Here is a 21,785-nt window from a genome sequence, read left to right on the forward strand (position 1 = left end):
GTCTTTCCCTCTCTTTTAATGTCTGTCATGTCTTCAAATGTCTAGCAGCTGCAGTAACACCATTTGCCAGTTTCAGAACAATAAAGATGATCTTACTTGACACATCACTAACTCTGTTCCCACACATTGCACATAGGCTACAACACAATTTATGAACTGAACTTCCTTGTTAACAGGGTTTCCCCAGTCCTCAAAGGGGACAAAATTATCTTATTCATCAGTCTCATACCTTCTGGATTCAATGGTTCTTCAAAAGAACACAACAGGACGACTGAGTGTGAATGAAAAGCTTTATTCCCCCCCCACACACAATGTCTTTATTTGAATTTTAAGCAGCATAGCAAAGGGAAATACAGTCTTTGACATTCCTGCAACATGTCATACAGGATATGTTAGCTGCCTTATGTTCAAAACACAACATAAAACAAAAAATCACATAGAACACAAACCAACATGCTTCTCATGTTATTTAAAGCAGATGATTTACACCACTTTAGTGGAGTCCTATCAAATGATACAATGAAAAACTACGGGTATCTGAAAGAAAAAAAAAAAGAAAAAGAAAAAAGGACAATAATAAAATAAAACGCTTTATTAACAACAATACAAAGTCTAAAAAACATGTGGTGGAAAATTCCCAACGACAAACATAAAGATGGACGGTAAACAATAAAATTACATGTGATGTTGAGAAGAACAGTTAAGTGTCATTTGGATCCTTAATTCTGTATATGAACTTCTTTGTTAACAGACCTTCTCCTCACCTGTGGATTCTAATAAACCTGCTCAAAACTGATTGGTCATTACATTTTTCCCTATAGGTGTTGCAGGTTTACAGTTCCTCATCTATGTTCAGCTCATCACCTGTGTGTTTTCTCATATGGGCCACAAGTTCGTCACGCTCTGTGAATTCCTCCCCACACATTTCACAGGGATAAGCCTCCTCATTTGCGTGGGTTTTCATATGTATCGAGCATTTGTAAACATTCGTGAAACTTTCCCCACATATTTCACAAGGATCAGGCTCTTCCTCTGTGTGGAGTCTTGCATGCCTTTTTAAATCTGACTTGGAATGACATTTTCTCCCACAGCAGATGCAGATGTACACTTGATCTGTGTGGATTCTTGCATGCCTTTCTAAATCTGACCTGGAATGACATATTTTCCCACAGGAGGTCACCTTCTGACCTGTGTGGATTTTTGCATGTGCATTCAAGTCCCGTTTAGTGTTAAATCCTTCCTGACAAATAATGCAGGTGTACGGCTTCTCAGCTGTGTGGACTCTCTTATGGATGGAAGATTGGTAATAATTACGGAATGTTTCCCCACATATTCTACAAGGATAACCCTTCTCACCTAGGTGGACCATTGTGTGAATCTTCAAGTGTTTTTTGTAAACAAATTTTTTTCCCACAAAAGGAGCAGGTGAAAGGCTTCTCACCGGTGTGGCTTCTTGTATGTTCATTCAAGTCCCTTTGAGATCTACAGTTTTTCCCACAAGTGCTGCAGCAGTACTGTTTCTTCGGTTGGTGGGTTTTCATGTGGCGCAACAGGTATGGCTCACATTTGAAAACTTTGTCACATATTTTACAAGAGACTATGTGAGTTCTTGAATGTATTCTCAGACTTGACCTGTCACTGAATTCTCCACCACAGGTGCTGCAAGATAATTTCCTTTCACCTGTGTGGCCACTCTGGTGTTTCTTCAGTGTAGACTTACACTTAACAGTTTTTCCAGAAGTGTCACGTTTTAGAGACTTTTTACCTTTCTTAGTGTCACAGTGACTTTTTGTTGTGGAAGCGTTGTGCACATTGTCACCGTCACTTGTGTTTGTGCGACGTCTCCTCTTTGGTTGTGTCTCTACATTTCCAGGTGGTTCTTGGTCTACATGTCCACTGAGCTGCTGGTCACTGGTCGGTTCTGGTTCTCTGTGGTCACTTCCCTCATGAGTAGGAGTCAACATCAAGGTGTCAGTCTCCTGCTCCAGTAGCAGCTGCTCTCCCTCCTGACTGCTGCAGACCTCCTCCTCTTCTGCTTCAATCTGTGAAAGGCCTGGCTCCTCCTGCTCCAGACTGGAGAGAACCTCCTCCTCCTGACAGACATGTCGCTGTGGGAGCTCTGGAACAACAAGGAGACATTAGAATTAGAAGATCATGGAAAAAAAAACTCAGATGGAGGTTTGGTCTTTTTTTTTTACCCTAAAGCAACTCACTGATAAACTATTCAATAAAAGAAATTTAGTCATAGTATAAAGCTGACCAATCATGTCCTACTTTGCGGTCTAAACACATCAACTAATATATGACTCCAATGCTGGTCTTCCAAAGAGGGGAAGCTCATTTTTGGCCTACATCATCATACATATTAATCTAACTTACATAGTTTTTGTTAGTTCAATATATGTTGGAATTATGTTAAACTGAAACAATGAAAGCTATAATTTTGTTTTATCTACAGTGTATGACATGTACAATGGAGATGGGCTGTATCGCCAAGCAAATATCAAGAAATGAGCTGCAGTCTGTCTCTCGACTTTGCTCGCAGAATCTGCAACGGGACTGAACTCTACAGTTTTTCCCACAAGTGCTGCAGCAGTATTGTTTCTTCAGTGCATGGGTTTTCAGGTGGAGCCACAGGTTTGGCTCACATTTGAGAACTTTGTCACATAATTTACAAGGGTATGACTTCTTAACCCTGTGACTTCTTGAACGTCTTCTCAGACTTGACCTGTCACTGAGTTCTCACCACAGGTGCTGCAAAAAAATGTCCTTTCACCTGTGTGGCCACTCTGGTGTTTCTTCAGTTTAGACTTAAGCCCCTGACACACCGCCACGACGCTTCCCGACGCGTCCCGACGCCGACAGCTTTGGCCGACGAGTCTGTCGCCTCTCGTCGGGAGAAAGGAAAAAGTGAAACACACTGCCCCGACTGCCGACCAGAGCGACTGAGTGGCGAGGACTCCCCCATAGAAATACGGGTTACACCCCGCCTTTCCGAAGCCCCGCCTTTCCGACAATAGACTTCCATTCATCGTAATAGCGGGGTTTTCTATTTTTTCTAAAGACCCCGCTACTCCGAAAAGGCTATTGGGGGAAACCCCCAGTGCACAGTGCGCATTGATCCTTTTTTCCTTTTTGGGGTCAAACGGAGCATGTGCATAATTAACTGCAAAACAAGCAAATACTTCATATTAATGACATAATGTTCATTATGCTTCCAGCCTGTCTAGCCTCTACCTGGTCTTTTTACTAAACTTAACCAACTCCTTTCTTCATTGCCTAAACCCAACCAAGCATCTCCCTCAATCAGCTGTCAGCACGAGCGGCGGCTGCTGCAGCCTCGCGCCCCTGTGAGCTCAAGCCGGGTTCAGCCGCGCTCGAGCGGCGCAGGGGGGGAGAAAAAAAGTGTATTTCTATTACTGTGTGGGAGATCTCCAACAACGGAGTCGGGGAGAAAGCAAGTGGGACAGATCTGCCCAGTCCCTGAGCAGCGCACGTTTCACAGACAAGCCACAACACAGAGTGTAAACAACATCACGCGGTTCAGCACCTTCGACATTGGACAGCTGCGGGGGGACTGTGTCGGAACAGCGGTGTTTCGAAGTGGGGGTATTTCGGAACAGCGGGGTGTCGAAATGGAGGGTTGTCGGAATGGAGAGCTGTCCCCAGAAAGGGAGACCCATACAGACCAGGGGCAGCTCTGCTCACTGTTCATTCAAACAAACTAATGCCACTGCCACAGTTAATTTCATCAATGAGACAACATTAATATCCCCAAAACAATTTAACCAGCCACGTTTTAACAGCGCTAAAGCCGAAATTAAAACAGTTTTTAGCAGCTTACTGCTGTGGCTCGGTTGCCGCGAATTGGCGATAGCCGATGCTAATTTCTGTTAGCCCGTCTATGGTGTTTTACATTACACGTTAGCATTAAGCTAGCGGGCTTTATATGCTTAGTTGTGAGCTGTGTGTGTTTTGAACGTTGTTTCAAACTATGTGGGTTTGATTGAACATCTTTGATGTTTAAATATATATATATTGCCGCTTAATAGATTGCTTTACTCCTCTTTTTATTTTATATACCATTTTTACTGTAGGACAGGCTAGGACACAGTTTGTTTACTGTGGTCACTTCCGTCCCTCCCACACACCGCGCTGATTCGCTTAGGGCACCGCCAATCAGAATCGCCATAGCTAGCACACAGCCAATCAGAGTACCCGACGAGTCTACTCTCCCGACGGCCGACGAGTCCCGACTGAGCATGTTCAATCGGCCCCGACGAGATCCGACAAGAGCCGAGGCTCCCCGACGGAGAGGAACACACCAAACAGACGAGCTGCCGACGCCGTCCGACGAGGCCAGACGTCCGACGGTCGGCTCGGTGTGTCCCTGCTTTACACTTAACAGTTTTTACAGAAGTGTCACGTTTTAGAGTCTTATTACCTTTCCTAGTGTCACAGCGACTCTTTGTTGTAGGAGAGTTGTGTACATTGTCACTTGTGTTTTTGCGACATCTCCTTTTTGGTCGTGCCTTCACATTTCCAGGTGGTTCTGGGTCTACATGTCCCACTTCCTTCCTGATGTTGGCTCTCAGCTACAGCAGAGCTGTGAGAGAGGAGCTGCTGGTCACTGGTTGGTTCTGGTTCTCTGTGGTCACTTCCCTCATGAGTAGGAGTCACCATAAAGGTGTCAGTCTCCTGCTCCAGTAGCAGCTGCTCTCCCTCTTGACTGCTGCAGACCTCCTCCTCTTCCTCTTTAATCTGTGGAGGCTCTGGCTCCTCCTGCTCCATACTGGAGAGAACCTCCTCCTCCTGACAGACATGTCGCTGTAGGTGCTCTGGAACTACAAGGAGACATTAGAATTAGAAGATCATGGAAAAAAACTCAGATGGAGGTTTGGTCTTTTTTTTTTTTTTTTACCCTAAAGCAACTCACAGATAAACTATTCAATAAAAGAAATTTAGTCAGAGTATAAAGCTGACCAATCATGTCCTAACTTTGCGGTCTAAACACATCAACTAATATATGACTCCAATGCTGGTCTTCCAAAGAGGGGAAGCTCATTTTTGGCCTACATCATCATACATATTAATCTAACTTACATAGTTTTTGTTAGTTCAAAATATGTTGGAATTATGTTAAACTGAAACAATGAAAGCTATAATTTTGTTTTATCTACAGTCAGGGATGCAAACGGGTCAGGACCAAAAAAGAGAGGAATTTCCAGGGGGGGGGTTGGGCTCACCATTAACAAATAAGTACATTACAATATCACGGAAAAGTCAATTTCCAGTAGTTAAGCCCCAACCAAGTATTGAGTGCATATAGATGGACATAGTTTTCAGAAGGCCAACATTTCTATATTAAAAATGCTTAAAAAAAACAACCAAAAAAAAAACCTTTGCAATATTTCAATTTTGGAGATACTGATTTTTAGGTCTTCACTGAATGTTAGTCATAATTATTACTATTAAAATAAACTGAATAAATAAAGACATGGGATGTTTCATTCAGTGTGTAATGGACATATAGGCCTATATAATGTGTTAGTTTCACTTTTTGAATTGAACACATTCTACATCGCGGAGGCGACGTCTTTCCACTTAGGGATTCCTTCACCTCTGAAACGGGGCAGAGCTCCGTGGGAGACCCCTGCCTGACACAGCAACGTAGGGAACCATGCATGTCTGCGGCGCACAGCTCCACGGACGTGCATGGGGGAAAAAAAACGGCGTCGCCGTCGTACCGAATGCACGCGGATACTCAGACTTGACCTGTTACTGAGTTCCACAGGTGCTGCAAAAAAATGTCCTTTCACCTGTGTGGCCACTCTGGTGTTTCTTCAGTTTAGACTTAAGACGCATTTCCACTAGCACGGCTTGGCTCGACTTGGCACGGCGCGCTATTTGCGTGTTTCCACTAGCACGCAATACCTGCAACCAGGTACACTTTTGGTATCCAAGCGTGGGGGAATCCAAGGTTCCAAGCGAGCCGAAGCGTTACTAAAACGTGACGTCAGCCGACTGCCTTCCACTGATTGGCCGATGAGTGTCGTCACTGGAAGCGTCATAACCGCATGACGACCGACAACAGAAATGTTCCTGCTGAAGCCTGTTATTACCTACGTGACTTTATTAAGTTTTAATATTTTTCATGCGAGAAAGTAACTGTTTAGATCCCCAGTGTGCCCCAGTGTCTTTCCCTCTCTTTTAATGTCTGTCATGTCTTCAAATGTCTAGCAGCTGCAGTAACACCATTTGCCAGTTTCAGAACAATAAAGATGATCTTACTTGACACATCACTAACTCTGTTCCCACACATTGCACATAGGCTACAACACAATTTATGAACTGAACTTCCTTGTTAACAGGGTTTCCCCAGTCCTCAAAGGGGACAAAATTATCTTATTCATCAGTCTCATACCTTCTGGATTCAATGGTTCTTCAAAAGAACACAACAGGACGACTGAGTGTGAATGAAAAGCTTTATTCCCCCCCCCACACACAATGTCTTTATTTGAATTTTAAGCAGCATAGCAAAGGGAAATACAGTCTTTGACATTCCTGCAACATGTCATACAGCATATGTTAGCTGCCTTATGTTCAAAACACAACATAAAACAAAAAATCACATAGAACACAAAACAACATGCTTCTCATGTTATTTAAGCAGATGATTTACACCACTTAGTGGAGTCCTATCAAATGATACAATGAAAAACTACGGGTATCTGAAAGAAAAAAAAAGAAAAAGAAAAAAGGACAATAATAAAATAAAACGCTTTATTAACAACAATACAAAGTCTAATAAACATGTGGTGGAAAATTCCCACGACAAACATAAAGATGACGGTAACAATAAAATTACATGTGATGTTGAGAAGAACAGTTAAGTGTCATTTGGATCCTTAATTCTGTATATGAACTTCTTTGTTAACAGACCTTCTCCTCACCTGTGGATTCTAATAAACCTGCTCAAAACTGATTGGTCATTACATTTTTCCCTATAGGTGTTGCAGGTTTACAGTTCCTCATCTATGTTCAGCTCATCACCTGTGTGTTTTCTCATATGGGCCACAAGTTCGTCACGCTCTGTGAATTCCTCCCCACACATTTCACAGGGATAAGCCTCCTCATTTGCGTGGGTTTTCATATGTATCGAGCATTTGTAAACATTCGTGAAACTTTCCCCACATATTTCACAAGGATCAGGCTCTTCCTCTGTGTGGAGTCTTGCATGCCTTTTTAAATCTGACTTGGAATGACATTTTCTCCCACAGCAGATGCAGATGTACACTTGATCTGTGTGGATTCTTGCATGCCTTTCTAAATCTGACCTGGAACGACATATTTTCCCACAGGAGGTCACCTTCTGACCTGTGTGGATTTTTGCATGTGCATTCAAGTCCCGTTTAGTGTTAAATCCTTCCTGACAAATAATGCAGGTGTACGGCTTCTCAGCTGTGTGGACTCTCTTATGGATGGAAGATTGGTAATAATTACGGAATGTTTCCCCACATATTCTACAAGGATAACCCTTCTCACCTAGGTGGACCATTGTGTGAATCTTCAAGTGTTTTTTGTAAACAAATTTTTTCCCACAAAAGGAGCAGGTGAAAGGCTTCTCACCGGTGTGGCTTCTTGTATGTTCATTCAAGTCCCTTTGAGATCTACAGTTTTTCCCACAAGTGCTGCAGCAGTACTGTTTCTTCGGTTGGTGGGTTTTCATGTGGCGCAACAGGTATGGCTCACATTTGAAAACTTTGTCACATATTTTACAAGAGACTATGTGAGTTCTTGAATGTATTCTCAGACTTGACCTGTCACTGAATTCTCCACCACAGGTGCTGCAAGATAATTTCCTTTCACCTGTGTGGCCACTCTGGTGTTTCTTCAGTGTAGACTTACACTTAACAGTTTTTCCAGAAGTGTCACGTTTTAGAGACTTTTTACCTTTCTTAGTGTCACAGTGACTTTTTGTTGTGGAAGCGTTGTGCACATTGTCACCGTCACTTGTGTTTGTGCGACGTCTCCTCTTTGGTTGTGTCTCTACATTTCCAGGTGGTTCTTGGTCTACATGTCCACTGAGCTGCTGGTCACTGGTCGGTTCTGGTTCTCTGTGGTCACTTCCCTCATGAGTAGGAGTCAACATCAAGGTGTCAGTCTCCTGCTCCAGTAGCAGCTGCTCTCCCTCCTGACTGCTGCAGACCTCCTCCTCTTCTGCTTCAATCTGTGAAAGGCCTGGCTCCTCCTGCTCCAGACTGGAGAGAACCTCCTCCTCCTGACAGACATGTCGCTGTGGGAGCTCTGGAACAACAAGGAGACATTAGAATTAGAAGATCATGGAAAAAAAACTCAGATGGAGGTTTGGTCTTTTTTTTTTACCCTAAAGCAACTCACTGATAAACTATTCAATAAAAGAAATTTAGTCATAGTATAAAGCTGACCAATCATGTCCTACTTTGCGGTCTAAACACATCAACTAATATATGACTCCAATGCTGGTCTTCCAAAGAGGGGAAGCTCATTTTTGGCCTACATCATCATACATATTAATCTAACTTACATAGTTTTTGTTAGTTCAATATATGTTGGAATTATGTTAAACTGAAACAATGAAAGCTATAATTTTGTTTTATCTACAGTGTATGACATGTACAATGGAGATGGGCTGTATCGCCAAGCAAATATCAAGAAATGAGCTGCAGTCTGTCTCTCGACTTTGCTCGCAGAATCTGCAACGGGACTGAACTCTACAGTTTTTCCCACAAGTGCTGCAGCAGTATTGTTTCTTCAGTGCATGGGTTTTCAGGTGGAGCCACAGGTTTGGCTCACATTTGAGAACTTTGTCACATAATTTACAAGGGTATGACTTCTTAACCCTGTGACTTCTTGAACGTCTTCTCAGACTTGACCTGTCACTGAGTTCTCACCACAGGTGCTGCAAAAAAATGTCCTTTCACCTGTGTGGCCACTCTGGTGTTTCTTCAGTTTAGACTTAAGCCCCTGACACACCGCCACGACGCTTCCCGACGCGTCCCGACGCCGACAGCTTTGGCCGACGAGTCTGTCGCCTCTCGTCGGGAGAAAGGAAAAAGTGAAACACACTGCCCCGACTGCCGACCAGAGCGACTGAGTGGCGAGGACTCCCCCATAGAAATACGGGTTACACCCCGCCTTTCCGAAGCCCCGCCTTTCCGACAATAGACTTCCATTCATCGTAATAGCGGGGTTTTCTATTTTTTCTAAAGACCCCGCTACTCCGAAAAGGCTATTGGGGGAAACCCCCAGTGCACAGTGCGCATTGATCCTTTTTTCCTTTTTGGGGTCAAACGGAGCATGTGCATAATTAACTGCAAAACAAGCAAATACTTCATATTAATGACATAATGTTCATTATGCTTCCAGCCTGTCTAGCCTCTACCTGGTCTTTTTACTAAACTTAACCAACTCCTTTCTTCATTGCCTAAACCCAACCAAAGCATCTCCCTCAATCAGCTGTCAGCACGAGCGGCGGCTGCTGCAGCCTCGCGCCCCTGTGAGCTCAAGCCGGGTTCAGCCGCGCTCGAGCGGCGCAGGGGGGGAGAAAAAAAGTGTATTTCTATTACTGTGTGGGAGATCTCCAACAACGGAGTCGGGGAGAAAGCAAGTGGGACAGATCTGCCCAGTCCCTGAGCAGCGCACGTTTCACAGACAAGCCACAACACAGAGTGTAAACAACATCACGCGGTTCAGCACCTTCGACATTGGACAGCTGCGGGGGGACTGTGTCGGAACAGCGGTGTTTCGAAGTGGGGGTATTTCGGAACAGCGGGGTGTCGAAATGGAGGGGTGTCGGAATGGAGAGCTGTCCCCAGAAAGGGAGACCCATACAGACCAGGGGCAGCTCTGCTCACTGTTCATTCAAACAAACTAATGCCACTGCCACAGTTAATTTCATCAATGAGACAACATTAATATCCCCAAAACAATTTAACCAGCCACGTTTTAACAGCGCTAAAGCCGAAATTAAAACAGTTTTTAGCAGCTTACTGCTGTGGCTCGGTTGCCGCGAATTGGCGATAGCCGATGCTAATTTCTGTTAGCCCGTCTATGGTGTTTTACATTACACGTTAGCATTAAGCTAGCGGGCTTTATATGCTTAGTTGTGAGCTGTGTGTGTTTTGAACGTTGTTTCAAACTATGTGGGTTTGATTGAACATCTTTGATGTTTAAATATATATATATTGCCGCTTAATAGATTGCTTTACTCCTCTTTTTATTTTATATACCATTTTTACTGTAGGACAGGCTAGGACACAGTTTGTTTACTGTGGTCACTTCCGTCCCTCCCACACACCGCGCTGATTCGCTTAGGGCACCGCCAATCAGAATCGCCATAGCTAGCACACAGCCAATCAGAGTACCCGACGAGTCTACTCTCCCGACGGCCGACGAGTCCCGACTGAGCATGTTCAATCGGCCCCGACGAGATCCGACAAGAGCCGAGGCTCCCCGACGGAGAGGAACACACCAAACAGACGAGCTGCCGACGCCGTCCGACGAGGCCAGACGTCCGACGGTCGGCTCGGTGTGTCCCTGGCTTTACACTTAACAGTTTTTACAGAAGTGTCACGTTTTAGAGTCTTATTACCTTTCCTAGTGTCACAGCGACTCTTTGTTGTAGGAGAGTTGTGTACATTGTCACTTGTGTTTTTGCGACATCTCCTTTTTGGTCGTGCCTTCACATTTCCAGGTGGTTCTGGGTCTACATGTCCACTTCCTTCCTGATGTTGGCTCTCAGCTACAGCAGAGCTGTGAGAGAGGAGCTGCTGGTCACTGGTTGGTTCTGGTTCTCTGTGGTCACTTCCCTCATGAGTAGGAGTCACCATAAAGGTGTCAGTCTCCTGCTCCAGTAGCAGCTGCTCTCCCTCTTGACTGCTGCAGACCTCCTCCTCTTCCTCTTTAATCTGTGGAGGCTCTGGCTCCTCCTGCTCCATACTGGAGAGAACCTCCTCCTCCTGACAGACATGTCGCTGTAGGTGCTCTGGAACTACAAGGAGACATTAGAATTAGAAGATCATGGAAAAAAACTCAGATGGAGGTTTGGTCTTTTTTTTTTTTTTTTACCCTAAAGCAACTCACAGATAAACTATTCAATAAAAGAAATTTAGTCAGAGTATAAAGCTGACCAATCATGTCCTACTTTGCGGTCTAAACACATCAACTAATATATGACTCCAATGCTGGTCTTCCAAAGAGGGGAAGCTCATTTTTGGCCTACATCATCATACATATTAATCTAACTTACATAGTTTTTGTTAGTTCAAAATATGTTGGAATTATGTTAAACTGAAACAATGAAAGCTATAATTTTGTTTTATCTACAGTCAGGGATGCAAACGGGTCAGGACCAAAAAAGAGAGGAATTTCCAGGGGGGGGGGTTGGGCTCACCATTAACAAATAAGTACATTACAATATCACGGAAAAGTCAATTTCCAGTAGTTAAGCCCCAACCAAGTATTGAGTGCATATAGATGGACATAGTTTTCAGAAGGCCAACATTTCTATATTAAAAATGCTTAAAAAAAACAACCAAAAAAAAAACCTTTGCAATATTTCAATTTTGGAGATACTGATTTTTAGGTCTTCACTGAATGTTAGTCATAATTATTACTATTAAAATAAACTGAATAAATAAAGACATGGGATGTTTCATTCAGTGTGTAATGGACATATAGGCCTATATAATGTGTTAGTTTCACTTTTTGAATTGAACACATTCTACATCGCGGAGGCGACGTCTTTCCACTTAGGGATTCCTTCACCTCTGAAACGGGGCAGAGCTCCGTGGGAGACCCCTGCCTGACACAGCAACGTAGGGAACCATGCATGTCTGCGGCGCACAGCTCCACGGACGTGCATGGGGGAAAAAAAACGGCGTCGCCGTCGTACCGAATGCACGCGGATACTCAGACTTGACCTGTTACTGAGTTCCACAGGTGCTGCAAAAAAATGTCCTTTCACCTGTGTGGCCACTCTGGTGTTTCTTCAGTTTAGACTTAAGACGCATTTCCACTAGCACGGCTTGGCTCGACTTGGCACGGCGCGCTATTTGCGTGTTTCCACTAGCACGCAATACCTGCAACCAGGTACACTTTTGGTATCCAAGCGTGGGGGAATCCAAGGTTCCAAGCGAGCCGAAGCGTTACTAAAACGTGACGTCAGCCGACTGCCTTCCACTGATTGGCCGATGAGTGTCGTCACTGGAAGCGTCATAACCGCATGACGACCGACAACAGAAATGTTCCTGCTGAAGCCTGTTATTACCTACGTGACTTTATTAAGTTTTAATATTTTTCATGCGAGAAAGTAACTGTTTAGATCCCCAGTGTGCTGTTAGTTTATCCAAACGACGGCTGTTTAGAAGTTTGCCCCAATGTTTTTTTCGGAGAAGTGAAGCTCCAGGTCCGAACAGCGACTGCGACATCATAGAGGCAGCAGCCCGTCTCCTGAGGTGCTCCGCCGGCCAGCCTACGGTCGTCACCCCGAGGAGAAAACGACTGCTAATTAACTTACCCGATGGCTTTTAGAGGTTTACCACCGGCTGGTTAAACTCTTTTTAGGGGATAAATGTTGGTCTCATTGATGAAATCTAACAATTGTGGCTGTAGCAGAAGTTTGTTTGTGGTTAGACACAAGAGCAGCACTGCCTTGGGGTCTGTACGCACAGAAAACACCACATTTACATCAATAAATAAATGTTATACAATCAACCAGGCCGATCTCAGAGCTGGCAAGACTCTCCGGTAAGGCATATTGAACGGTTAAATGCCGTTAACGGGACGAGAGCAGTCAAAACGGCGGTTTAAAGCTAGCTACAGCGAGGGTAGGTTCACTTCCTGTTTACAAAGTAAAAGCACCAATTCTATCGTAATGGCTTTCCTTATGATAAAAGGCAACGGGTATTTTATTTTGTGAAAATAACCGGAAGTGCGTTGCTCACTACGGCTAGCTTTAGTAACTCCGACTTCGTCGAAACAAAATTGTAAACAGCTGGTATTTTGTCAGATTTTCAACACGTTGGGGATCTAAATGACTACTTTCTCGCCTGAAAATGTTTCAAATGTTGCTAAAGTTATATATTTACAGAGTTTAGAGCGTTGCTCGGCGCCGTGTAAATGACGTCACGGCGGCACTAGTAATACTCAGTTATAATGGAAACACAACCAAACCGAGCCGAGCCGTGCCGAGCCGTATCGAGCCGAGCCGTGCTAGTGGAAATGCGCCATTACACTTAACAGTTTTTATAGAAGTGTCACATTTTAGAGTCTTTTTACCTTTCCTAGTGTCACAGCGACTCTTTGTTGTCGGAGAGTTGTGTACATTGTCACTGGTGTTTTTGCGACGTCTCCTTTTTGGTCGTGCCTCCACATTTCCAGGTGGTTCTGGGTCTACATGTCCACTTCCTTCCTGATGTTGGCTCTCAGCTACAGCAGAGCTGTGAGAGAGGAGCTGCTGGTCACTGGTTGGTTCTGGTTCTCTGTGGTCACTTCCCTCATGAGTAGGAGTCACCATAAAGGTGTCAGTCTCCTGCTCCAGTAGCAGCTGCTCTCCCTCCTGACTGCTGCAGACCTCCTCCTCCTCCTCCTGACAGGCATGTCGCTGTAGGAGCTCTGGAACTACAAGAGGACATGAGAATTAGAAGATCATGGGGGAAAAAAACTCAGATGGAGGTTTGGTCTTTTTTTTGTTTACCCTTAAGCAACTCACAGATAACAAACTTTCTAAAACTTTCTGCACCCCAATACTGCCCACTTGTGGCGGCACTACAAAAGGAGCTCCATGCAGAGACTCAAGGTGGCATATAATGATGGCCTGAGGATGCTGCTCAATGTGCCTAGAGGGAGCAGTGCGAGCCAAATGTTTGTGAGTGCTGGTGTGTCTACATGTCCTACTGTACTCAGGAACCTCATGTTCAGCTCTATACAGAATATCTAAATCAACAAACAGCATCATTTCTGCGCTGGCAAATCCTGCCCTGAGTAGTTAGGTTCACTTCAAGGCTCTGGAAGCATTGGCGTTTAAGCTTGTATATGTGATATTTGGAATATCTGTCTGTTCTGTGAATGTGTATGTGTGTTTTAAAAAACAATTCAATTCAATACTTTATTTCTGACACAGCGGCGGTCCATAGAACAACATAGAACAACATAGAACAAAAAAATATTGTTCTATGGACCGCTGCTGTGTCAGAAATAAAGTATTGAATTGAATTGAAAAAAAAAACCTCTTCAATAAAAGAAATTTAGTCAGAGTATAAAGGTGACCAATCATCTCCTATTTCGCGGTCAAAACACATCATCAACTAATATATGACTCCAGTGCTGGTCTTCCCAAAGGGGGAAGCTCATTTTTGGCCTACATCATCATACACATTAATCTAACTTACATTGTTTTTGTTAGTTCAATATATGTTGGAATTATGTTAAACTGAAACAATGAAAGCTATAATTTTGTTTTATCTACAGTGTATGACCTGTACAATGGAGATGGGTTGTATCGCCAAGCAAATATCAAGAAATGAGCTGCAGTCTGTCTCTTTGACTTTGCTAGCAGAATCTGCCAACGGGCCTCATCTGAACTAGAGCACTGGAAACGACACCACCATTGACTCCCGTGGTAAGGGGTTTTGCGCCCCGAGTGGCAGGATATGGGTATTGCAAAAGCGCCCAGAAAACTCATTCTCTCCAATGTATGTGTGTTGCCCACTTGCTTGTAAATTGATGAAAAAGGCAGAGTTTTTGTTTTTAGGTGTCTTGGTCATATCAAATTATACTTATAATTAGTTTATTACAAAATGTAGATTGAAACATTAATGTAGACAACTGTTTTTTTTTTGTTTTTGTTTTTTACCCGCCTATGTGTTAATGTTTATCTGTAAGGGGTCATCAATGATGCTAACGTGGGTGATCTATAAATGTCCTTAAATTATTGAAAATACCACACTTGCTCATTCACCAACAATGCAGAGTTGTCAGTTCTTGGGCGCTTTTGCAATACCCATATTCCTCCACCAGGAGGCTCTTCCATTGGACCAATGCGTATCGTTACTCTCTTTTCCGGTGCTCTAAACTCGACAATCCTCCAGTGCTGGACATGTTTCATAACAAATTTCTTCATTTCATAAAAGCCCTCAATTTTATGAAAAAACAAAACAAACATAAAAATTAACTGTTCACAAGATCATTTCAGATATTTGCAGATAAGGAACTTTTTCAATAAAGAAATAAAAAACAGTGTAAATCTGGACAAAAATTCAATAATCAAAACCATAACTGAAGCCTACAACGGAAAGAAATTCAGAATAATCTCTACAATTTATGGGCATATAATGGAGGCAAGAGGGAATACGACGACATATGTTAAACTGAAGTGGCAGAGCGAGCTGGGTGTGAACATATCTGATGATGAATGGTCACATATATGGAAAACACAGCAGTCAACAACATCATCACGTGTTTGGAGATTTACATTGCTGGAAAAATTTAATTCGATTTTTTATAACACCCAAAATTAGGAATAAACATACTAAATTACCACAGCCATGTTGGAGAAGCTGTGGAGATGTAAATGTGAACCATTCACATGTGTTCTGGCTCTGTCCTAAAATCACAAAATTCTGGGAAGATGTTCATTTGATTATAGGCAGAATTTTGGGTTATGATGTATCCAAGTCTTGTACACTATTATATCTTGGTGTCATTACGGAAAATGTTGTGTTGAAAGATGATAGATACATATTGAAAATTATGTTAGTAGCCTGTAAAAAGGCAATCACAAGAAAATGGTACAAGACAGACCCACCGTCACAGGAAGATTGGTTGAAGGTTATGGACGAAATACATATTATGGAACAACTGACTTATAAAATAAGGACTCAAGAGGATCAATACTGCCGGAAGTGGGAGAAATGGACTGAATACATAAAAACGACAGGACAAGGACCATCACATTGACATTGAAAATGATCAAACTGTAGAAGCATGGTGATCCAACATGTTCTTTTTCACATTTTATTTTATTTTTATTTGTTTGTATTGTTGTTGTATAATGATTATGCAATGCTAAAGAAAAACAATAAAAAGAAAGTGTCAAAAAAAAAAATTAACTGTTCAGTATCACTGGTAAAAGAAGCCTTTGCCTTTGTTTATTTATTTTATAAATTTTGTAAGTGTATGTTTTTTTTTTCTTTCTTTGGGTTCTCGTATGCACCTGTTCCTTTATTGGTTTGTTAAAGAAACGTATGCCACGAATGTTTGTACATATTTACTAATGCAATAATAAATACAATAAAAATCCTCCGTAGCGTGTTTCAAAACAGCTGCCAAATGCTAATTTCTCCTTTTGATTCGACAGACCATCCAATCATCATGCAGAAGCCCAGCGCCCGGGGCAGTGTTTAGCTCAGTTGGTAGAGCACGCGTCTCATGTGTTGAGGCAATAGTCCTCTGCAGGCGACCCCGGTTCGAATCCCGCGCCAAGCGGCCCTATCCTGCGTGTCATTCCCCCCCTCTCTGCCTCCCATTTCATTCATTTTAAAAGAATGTTGTCTCTTGCAAGTAATATCTCATCTAGTGATGGGTCTTGCCGTGCCGAGGCTTCGAAGCGCGCGTCGAGTAATCCAGGACGTATTTTGTGAAGCGCGTATCGAAGCGTGTATCGATGACGTATGAGATGACGTCCGAAGCCTCGCCGGCCCGTTGCTCCGCCTACTGGTTCAGGAAGCGGTTCGCGATTTGGTGTGCTATTCGAAATAGGAGGCACAGTGAAACGCAGTGGAGGTTCCCCTGCATCCTGTGGTATTTCTGCATCGACTGCAACATGTGTTTCAAGAGTATTATCTATATTCTGAATAAAAATTATTCCACAAGTTCAACAAGCACATTCACTGCCCCACAACCCACGCTATCAGAAGTGTAACGGAGATCCGCGGGTATAGTCACAGTCACGACCGTCACGAGTCACAGTTAGCATCGTTGCCTGCGGTGCGGGAGATCCGTGTTCGAGTCCCACTCAGAGCAGGCTTGAAACTCTTTTTATAGACAGTCCTCACCCTCATTCCCACTTTCCCTTATGACTCTTTATGGACACAAATCATCTATTTAAACCAGTAAAAAGTTCAAATATATAACTAAATATATATATAGCTACACTACAGACCACTATATAATTGTAATATTTTTTTTTCTGTTTAATTCTTTTTGGCCAGTAGATGGCCTAGAAGAGCAACTGAAGCCCCAAGAAGCTTTGCCCTTGATGAACCAATTTGATGGAAAGCTTCGAATGCTTCATGAGGCTTCATCTGGCCATCACTTATCTCATCTGACCCCTCTCATGTGTTATTCGAGGAATATCACCTTCTGCCATCAAACAGAAGGTTTAGAGTTCCACAAGCTGGACTGAACAGGCTGAGGAACTCTTTTGTCCCTCAGTCTGTCTAACTGTTAAATCAGAGTTTGGGCTCTAAGTAGACCCTAGGGTTCATGTACAGACTGAGCACTGGGTGTTGCACCAAAGACACATTGTAATGTTGGATTTATGTTGTGAATGGAGTTAGGAGGTAGTTTGTGTTTTTCTTTAAATGTGACTTTTGAGGGTAACATTTACTGCTTTTTTGTAAATGTATGTTTTTGGTATTTTGTTATTTGTGTGAAACCTTGGACGTCATGGGACGCAAGACAAATTTCAGAGTGATCTGACAATAAGGTGTAATCTTATCTTATCTTTTAAATTGCATTTACCTACATTATATAAAATAAAGCCCCAAGAAATAAAGTATAAAAATACGAGCTTTGAATCAACTTCCGTCCCCACAGTGCAGGTGGCCTCACAGCAGGTCTGCAGCCAGACTCTCCTTCCGGTTTATACGTTTTTATTTTGAAAAGAATCAACTTCCGTCCCCAGTAGTGCAGGTGGCCTCACGGTGCAGGCTGCAGCCAGACTCTCTCGTTTTATTTTGAAAATCTTCTAATCAACTTCCGTCCCCACAGTGCAGGTGGCCTCACAGTGCAGGTCTGCAAGGAAGCGCCCTGACAGTGCAGGTCTGCAGCCAGACCCCTCTCACTTGCTCTGGCTGCAGTTACAGTGCAGTAGATAGGTGCAGTCATCTTCACTAAAAAAATACTATTTGCATAATACTTTTATAATAAAAAAAAAAAGTACATGATTAAAATTATCCGTGATTTTAAGTATGCTGTGTCATAACTGCATAAACGTTCATAAAAAATCAAACCGTTTGGAAATCGGACAAAAACTGAGCAAGTTCTGGTCATTATAGCACAGGGCTATTCAATTGGCGGCCCGCGGGCCACACCCGGCCCCAAACCAATGTCCGAGTGGCCCGGCTCGCGGTTGACCCAAAAAAATAAAACAAAACAAAACAAAAACATAGGGAAACCATAGACTGTAAAAAGAATGGACATAGCACCCGTGACGTCACCCATTGGTTTGGGGGAGTCTGTTTTGTGCCGCTACTACGGGGGTTTGAACCGCGCCATGTTGGATTCTACTTTCCATATTTGGAGCGGTGCGGCGGTTAGCCGGCCAAGAACCCGCCCACTGGCCTCGAAGCAGCGGCCCCCGGACCTGTCACTCAACGGTTCTGCGCCCTAATTGGTCAGAATTTTAAACCTAATAATAGTAAAACGGTAGAGTTTTTAAAAAAATTCACCCCCCTCAGAGTGTGTGCGGGGGTAGAAACTATCGGTTGAGACCAAAAAAATAAAATGTACCAGGCGTGGCACGACACTGTGTTTCTGGAGAGCATGCTGACCGATCCTCAGCCCTCCCATCAGCCAACAATAAACCGTGGCGGCTGGTTAATACTCCACCAGTCTCTCCACCCCTTTCAGTCACACATGAGCACTGTCCACGCAGTGACAGCACGCCATGCTCCACTGTCCTTTCCTTTTTTCTTTTGAGGGAATGAAGTAACCAATAATTTAATTTCAACGCAACTAGCCTGCTTGCAATGGAGTAATCAGAACTGGGATAGCTACTTTTCAAAGGAATGATATCTACTTTCCCAGAGTAGGCTAATTTTCCCCAAAACGGCTTATTGCTCCTTGTTTTTCACCAATCAAAATATGTTAGAGAAGAAATCTGTGTTCATTTTTAGGCCTAATTCCAAGACTATAGGCGCTACATTTAGTGATTTACATAACCCCCTGCTGTAAACCTCAGTGGAAACTCAGAGGACAGTAGGCCCCAGGAAGACAGTATAGGCCCCAGGAAACTTTTAGTTCCTAAAAAAAAGTTGTTAATCCTAAAGCATTAACAACTACATCTTTACTACTACTACTATCACTGCTACTTTCATTGACTTATTCTCTTTTGTTTAGTAAGTTGTTTAGTAGCTAATGCTGGGTTTTAAAAATGCCCCTCATTCGTAATAACCTCCTCCTTATTGACCGCTGAAAATGTCCGGCCCAGCTTAAGGTCTCGGTTTTAAAATCTGGCCCCACTGAATTTATAATTGAATAGCCCTGTTATAGCAGAACATGCACCATAGTTAACGCTCTGAGGGAGAGAGTTGCCCGTACCAAGATGGCCGCCGTGTCAACAGTTCATCAACAGTTCATCATATTTGCCAATTTATATGTCGACTCTTTTACCGGGCAGACATGTGTCACATAATAAGTTAGTTTACACCGAGTCCCTCCTGGTTTTACAGACCTGTCCTGTGGAGCTTTATCTCTGGTTTTAGGACGATATCCAGCAGTCTGCGCTGACGGTCGATCTCCTCCTCGTACTCGACGACAGTTTGTTTAAAGACTCTGAATATTTCTTCAGCAGCAGCAGTTAGTCGCTCGGTGACAAACTCTCTCAGAGACTCAACTGAAGACATCGTTGCTTCATCCACACTGAAATATTTCTCTGAGATACGACCACACCGACCGTCTTCAAGCTGACTCCACACAGACACACGGATAACGCTGTTGGCGCGCTGTCGTCGTTTACTTCCGCTGGGTGTCACACTGTGAAGATCCGATGGGGAACGTCAATTATTTTTCTTTCCGCTTCAAAGTTTCAAATTATTTTTCTTTCCGCTTCAAAGTTTCGATGTTGCTTCTTCGAAACTTTGAGGCGGAAAGAAAAAATTATGTTCCCCACCGGAACTTCAGAGTGTGACACCCAGCGGAAGTAAACAAAGACCACGCGCTAGCAGCGTTATCTGCATGTTTTTTATTTTTTATTAAACATTTATACAAACATACAAATATTCAAACAATAAACACAATGAACAGACAAACAAAAAATATACACTGAAAGGGGTACCAACACTATATTATATATTATATATTATAGGTATTATAGTTGTTTGCAATAATTTATAATATTCTAAGGTTTTTATAGCTTTTCTGTCTTTCATATTTTGTATCTGCATGGTTATCTGTGTGTCTCTGGAGTCAGCTTGAAGACGGTCGGTGTGGTCGTATAGAGAAATATTTCAGTGTGGATGAAACAATGTCTTCAGTTGAGTCTCTGAGAGAGTTTGTCACCGAGCGACTAACTGCTGCTGCTGAAGAAATATTCAGAGTCTTTAAACAAACTGTCGTCGAGTACGAGGAGGAGATCCATCGTCAGCGCAGACTGCTGGATATCGTCCTAAAACCAGAGATAAAGCTCCACAGGACAGGTCTGTAAAACCAGGAAGGACTCGGTGTAAACTCTGTTCACATTTAAAGGCCAAGTTTATTATGAGTGAGTTTGAGGACAAAATAAAACCAAACCTAGATCAGAGTTTGTCCATGATGGTCTAATTCTCGTGTCTTCTTGTTGTTCCAGAGCTCCCACAGCAACATGTCTGTAAGGAGGAGTTTCTTCTCTCCAGTCTGGAGTAGGAGGAGCCAGTGCCACTGTTTTCTTGTCTGTAACCTGTTTTCTTGTCTGTAACAACATCTATTGCACGTCTGTCCGTCCTGGGTGAGGGATCCCTCCTCTGTTGCTCACCCTGAGGTTTCTCCAATTTTTCCCTGTTAAAAGGGTTTTCCATGGAGTTTTTCCTCAGTCGATGTGAGGGTTTAAGGACAGAGGATGTTGTTATGATGCCATGTAAAGCTCTTTGAGACAAACTGTTTGTAAAAAACGGGCTATACAAATGAATTGCCTTGCCTTGCCTTGCCTTGCCAGAGCCTCCACAGATTAAAGAGGAAGAGGAGGAGGTCTGCAGCAGTCAGGAGAGAGAGGAGCTGCTACTGAAGCAGGAGACTGACACCTTTATGTTGACTCCTACTCATGAGGGAAATGACCACAGAGAACCAGAACCAACCAGTGACCAGCAGCTCCTCTCTCACAGCGCTGCTGTAGCTGAGAGCCAACATCAGGAAGGAAGTGGACATGTAGACCCAGAACCACCTGGAAATGTAGAGACACAACCAAAGAAGATACGTCGTACAAGCACAAGTGAGACAGTGACAATGTACATAGTCACACAGGTGAGAAGTCGTACACCTGCAACACCTGTGGGAAAAAGTTTACTCGCCCATCAGATTTGACCAATCAGTCTTTAGTAGGATTATTGGAATCCACAGGTGAGAAGCAGGTCTCGCATCAGCCACAAACAAAGAGGTTCATCATCAGCACACAGAGTTAAGGATCCAAATATGACACTTTCCTGTTCTTCTCATCATGACGTCATTTTATTCTTGATCATCTTCATGTTTATTAGACTTTGTAATGTTGTTAATAAAGCTCTTTATTCACACTCAGTTGTCCTGTTGTGTTCTTTTGAAGAACTATT

At 43.2% G+C, this 21,785-nt stretch overlaps 3 protein-coding genes across 3 annotated transcripts in view; all 3 read right to left on the reverse strand.

The window, feature by feature from the left end:
• LOC146969790 (uncharacterized) overlaps positions 1–21,785 on the reverse strand; it is a 138,375-nt gene that overhangs the window by 101,666 nt on the left and 14,924 nt on the right. The window lies entirely within an intron of this gene.
• Positions 6,777–19,992, reverse strand: LOC146969804 (uncharacterized). Its single transcript, XM_085805325.1, has 2 exons — positions 19,718–19,992; positions 6,777–8,307 (listed from the first exon to the last, which is right to left on the reverse strand). Exons 1-2 carry the CDS (start codon positions 19,887–19,889, stop codon positions 7,022–7,024), a joined length of 1,458 nt encoding a protein of 485 aa, XP_085661451.1. The 5' UTR covers positions 19,890–19,992; the 3' UTR covers positions 6,777–7,021.
• LOC146969805 (uncharacterized) lies at positions 8,905–13,956 on the reverse strand. Its single transcript, XM_085804403.1, has 4 exons — positions 13,944–13,956; positions 13,321–13,662; positions 10,584–11,026; positions 8,905–8,997 (listed from the first exon to the last, which is right to left on the reverse strand). Exons 1-4 carry the CDS (start codon positions 13,954–13,956, stop codon positions 8,905–8,907), a joined length of 891 nt encoding a protein of 296 aa, XP_085660529.1.

The sequence above is a fragment of the Trachurus japonicus genome, chromosome 17, assembly GCF_045865225.1.
Source record: "Trachurus japonicus isolate A0001 chromosome 17, Traja_1.0".
Classification (NCBI taxonomy): Eukaryota; Metazoa; Chordata; class Actinopteri; order Carangiformes; family Carangidae; genus Trachurus; species Trachurus japonicus.

Excerpts from the sequence above, each read along its gene's own strand:
- LOC146969804 (XM_085805325.1), bottom strand. The coding sequence starts at position 19,889 with ATGTCTTCAGTTGAGTCTCTGAGAGAGTTTGTCACCGAGCGACTAACT. Across the intron at positions 8,308-19,717 it reads GATAAAGCTCCACAGGACAG|AGCTCCCACAGCGACATGTC; the intron begins GTCTGTAAAACC and ends TTGTTGTTCCAG.
- LOC146969805 (XM_085804403.1), bottom strand. Across the intron at positions 11,027-13,320 it reads TCGCTGTGACACTAGGAAAG|AGCACCTACAGCGACATGTC; the intron begins GTAAAAAGACTC and ends TTGTAGTTCCAG. Across the intron at positions 8,998-10,583 it reads TAAAAACTGTTAAGTGTAAA|TCTAAACTGAAGAAACACCA; the intron begins GCCAGGGACACA and ends CAGGGGCTTAAG.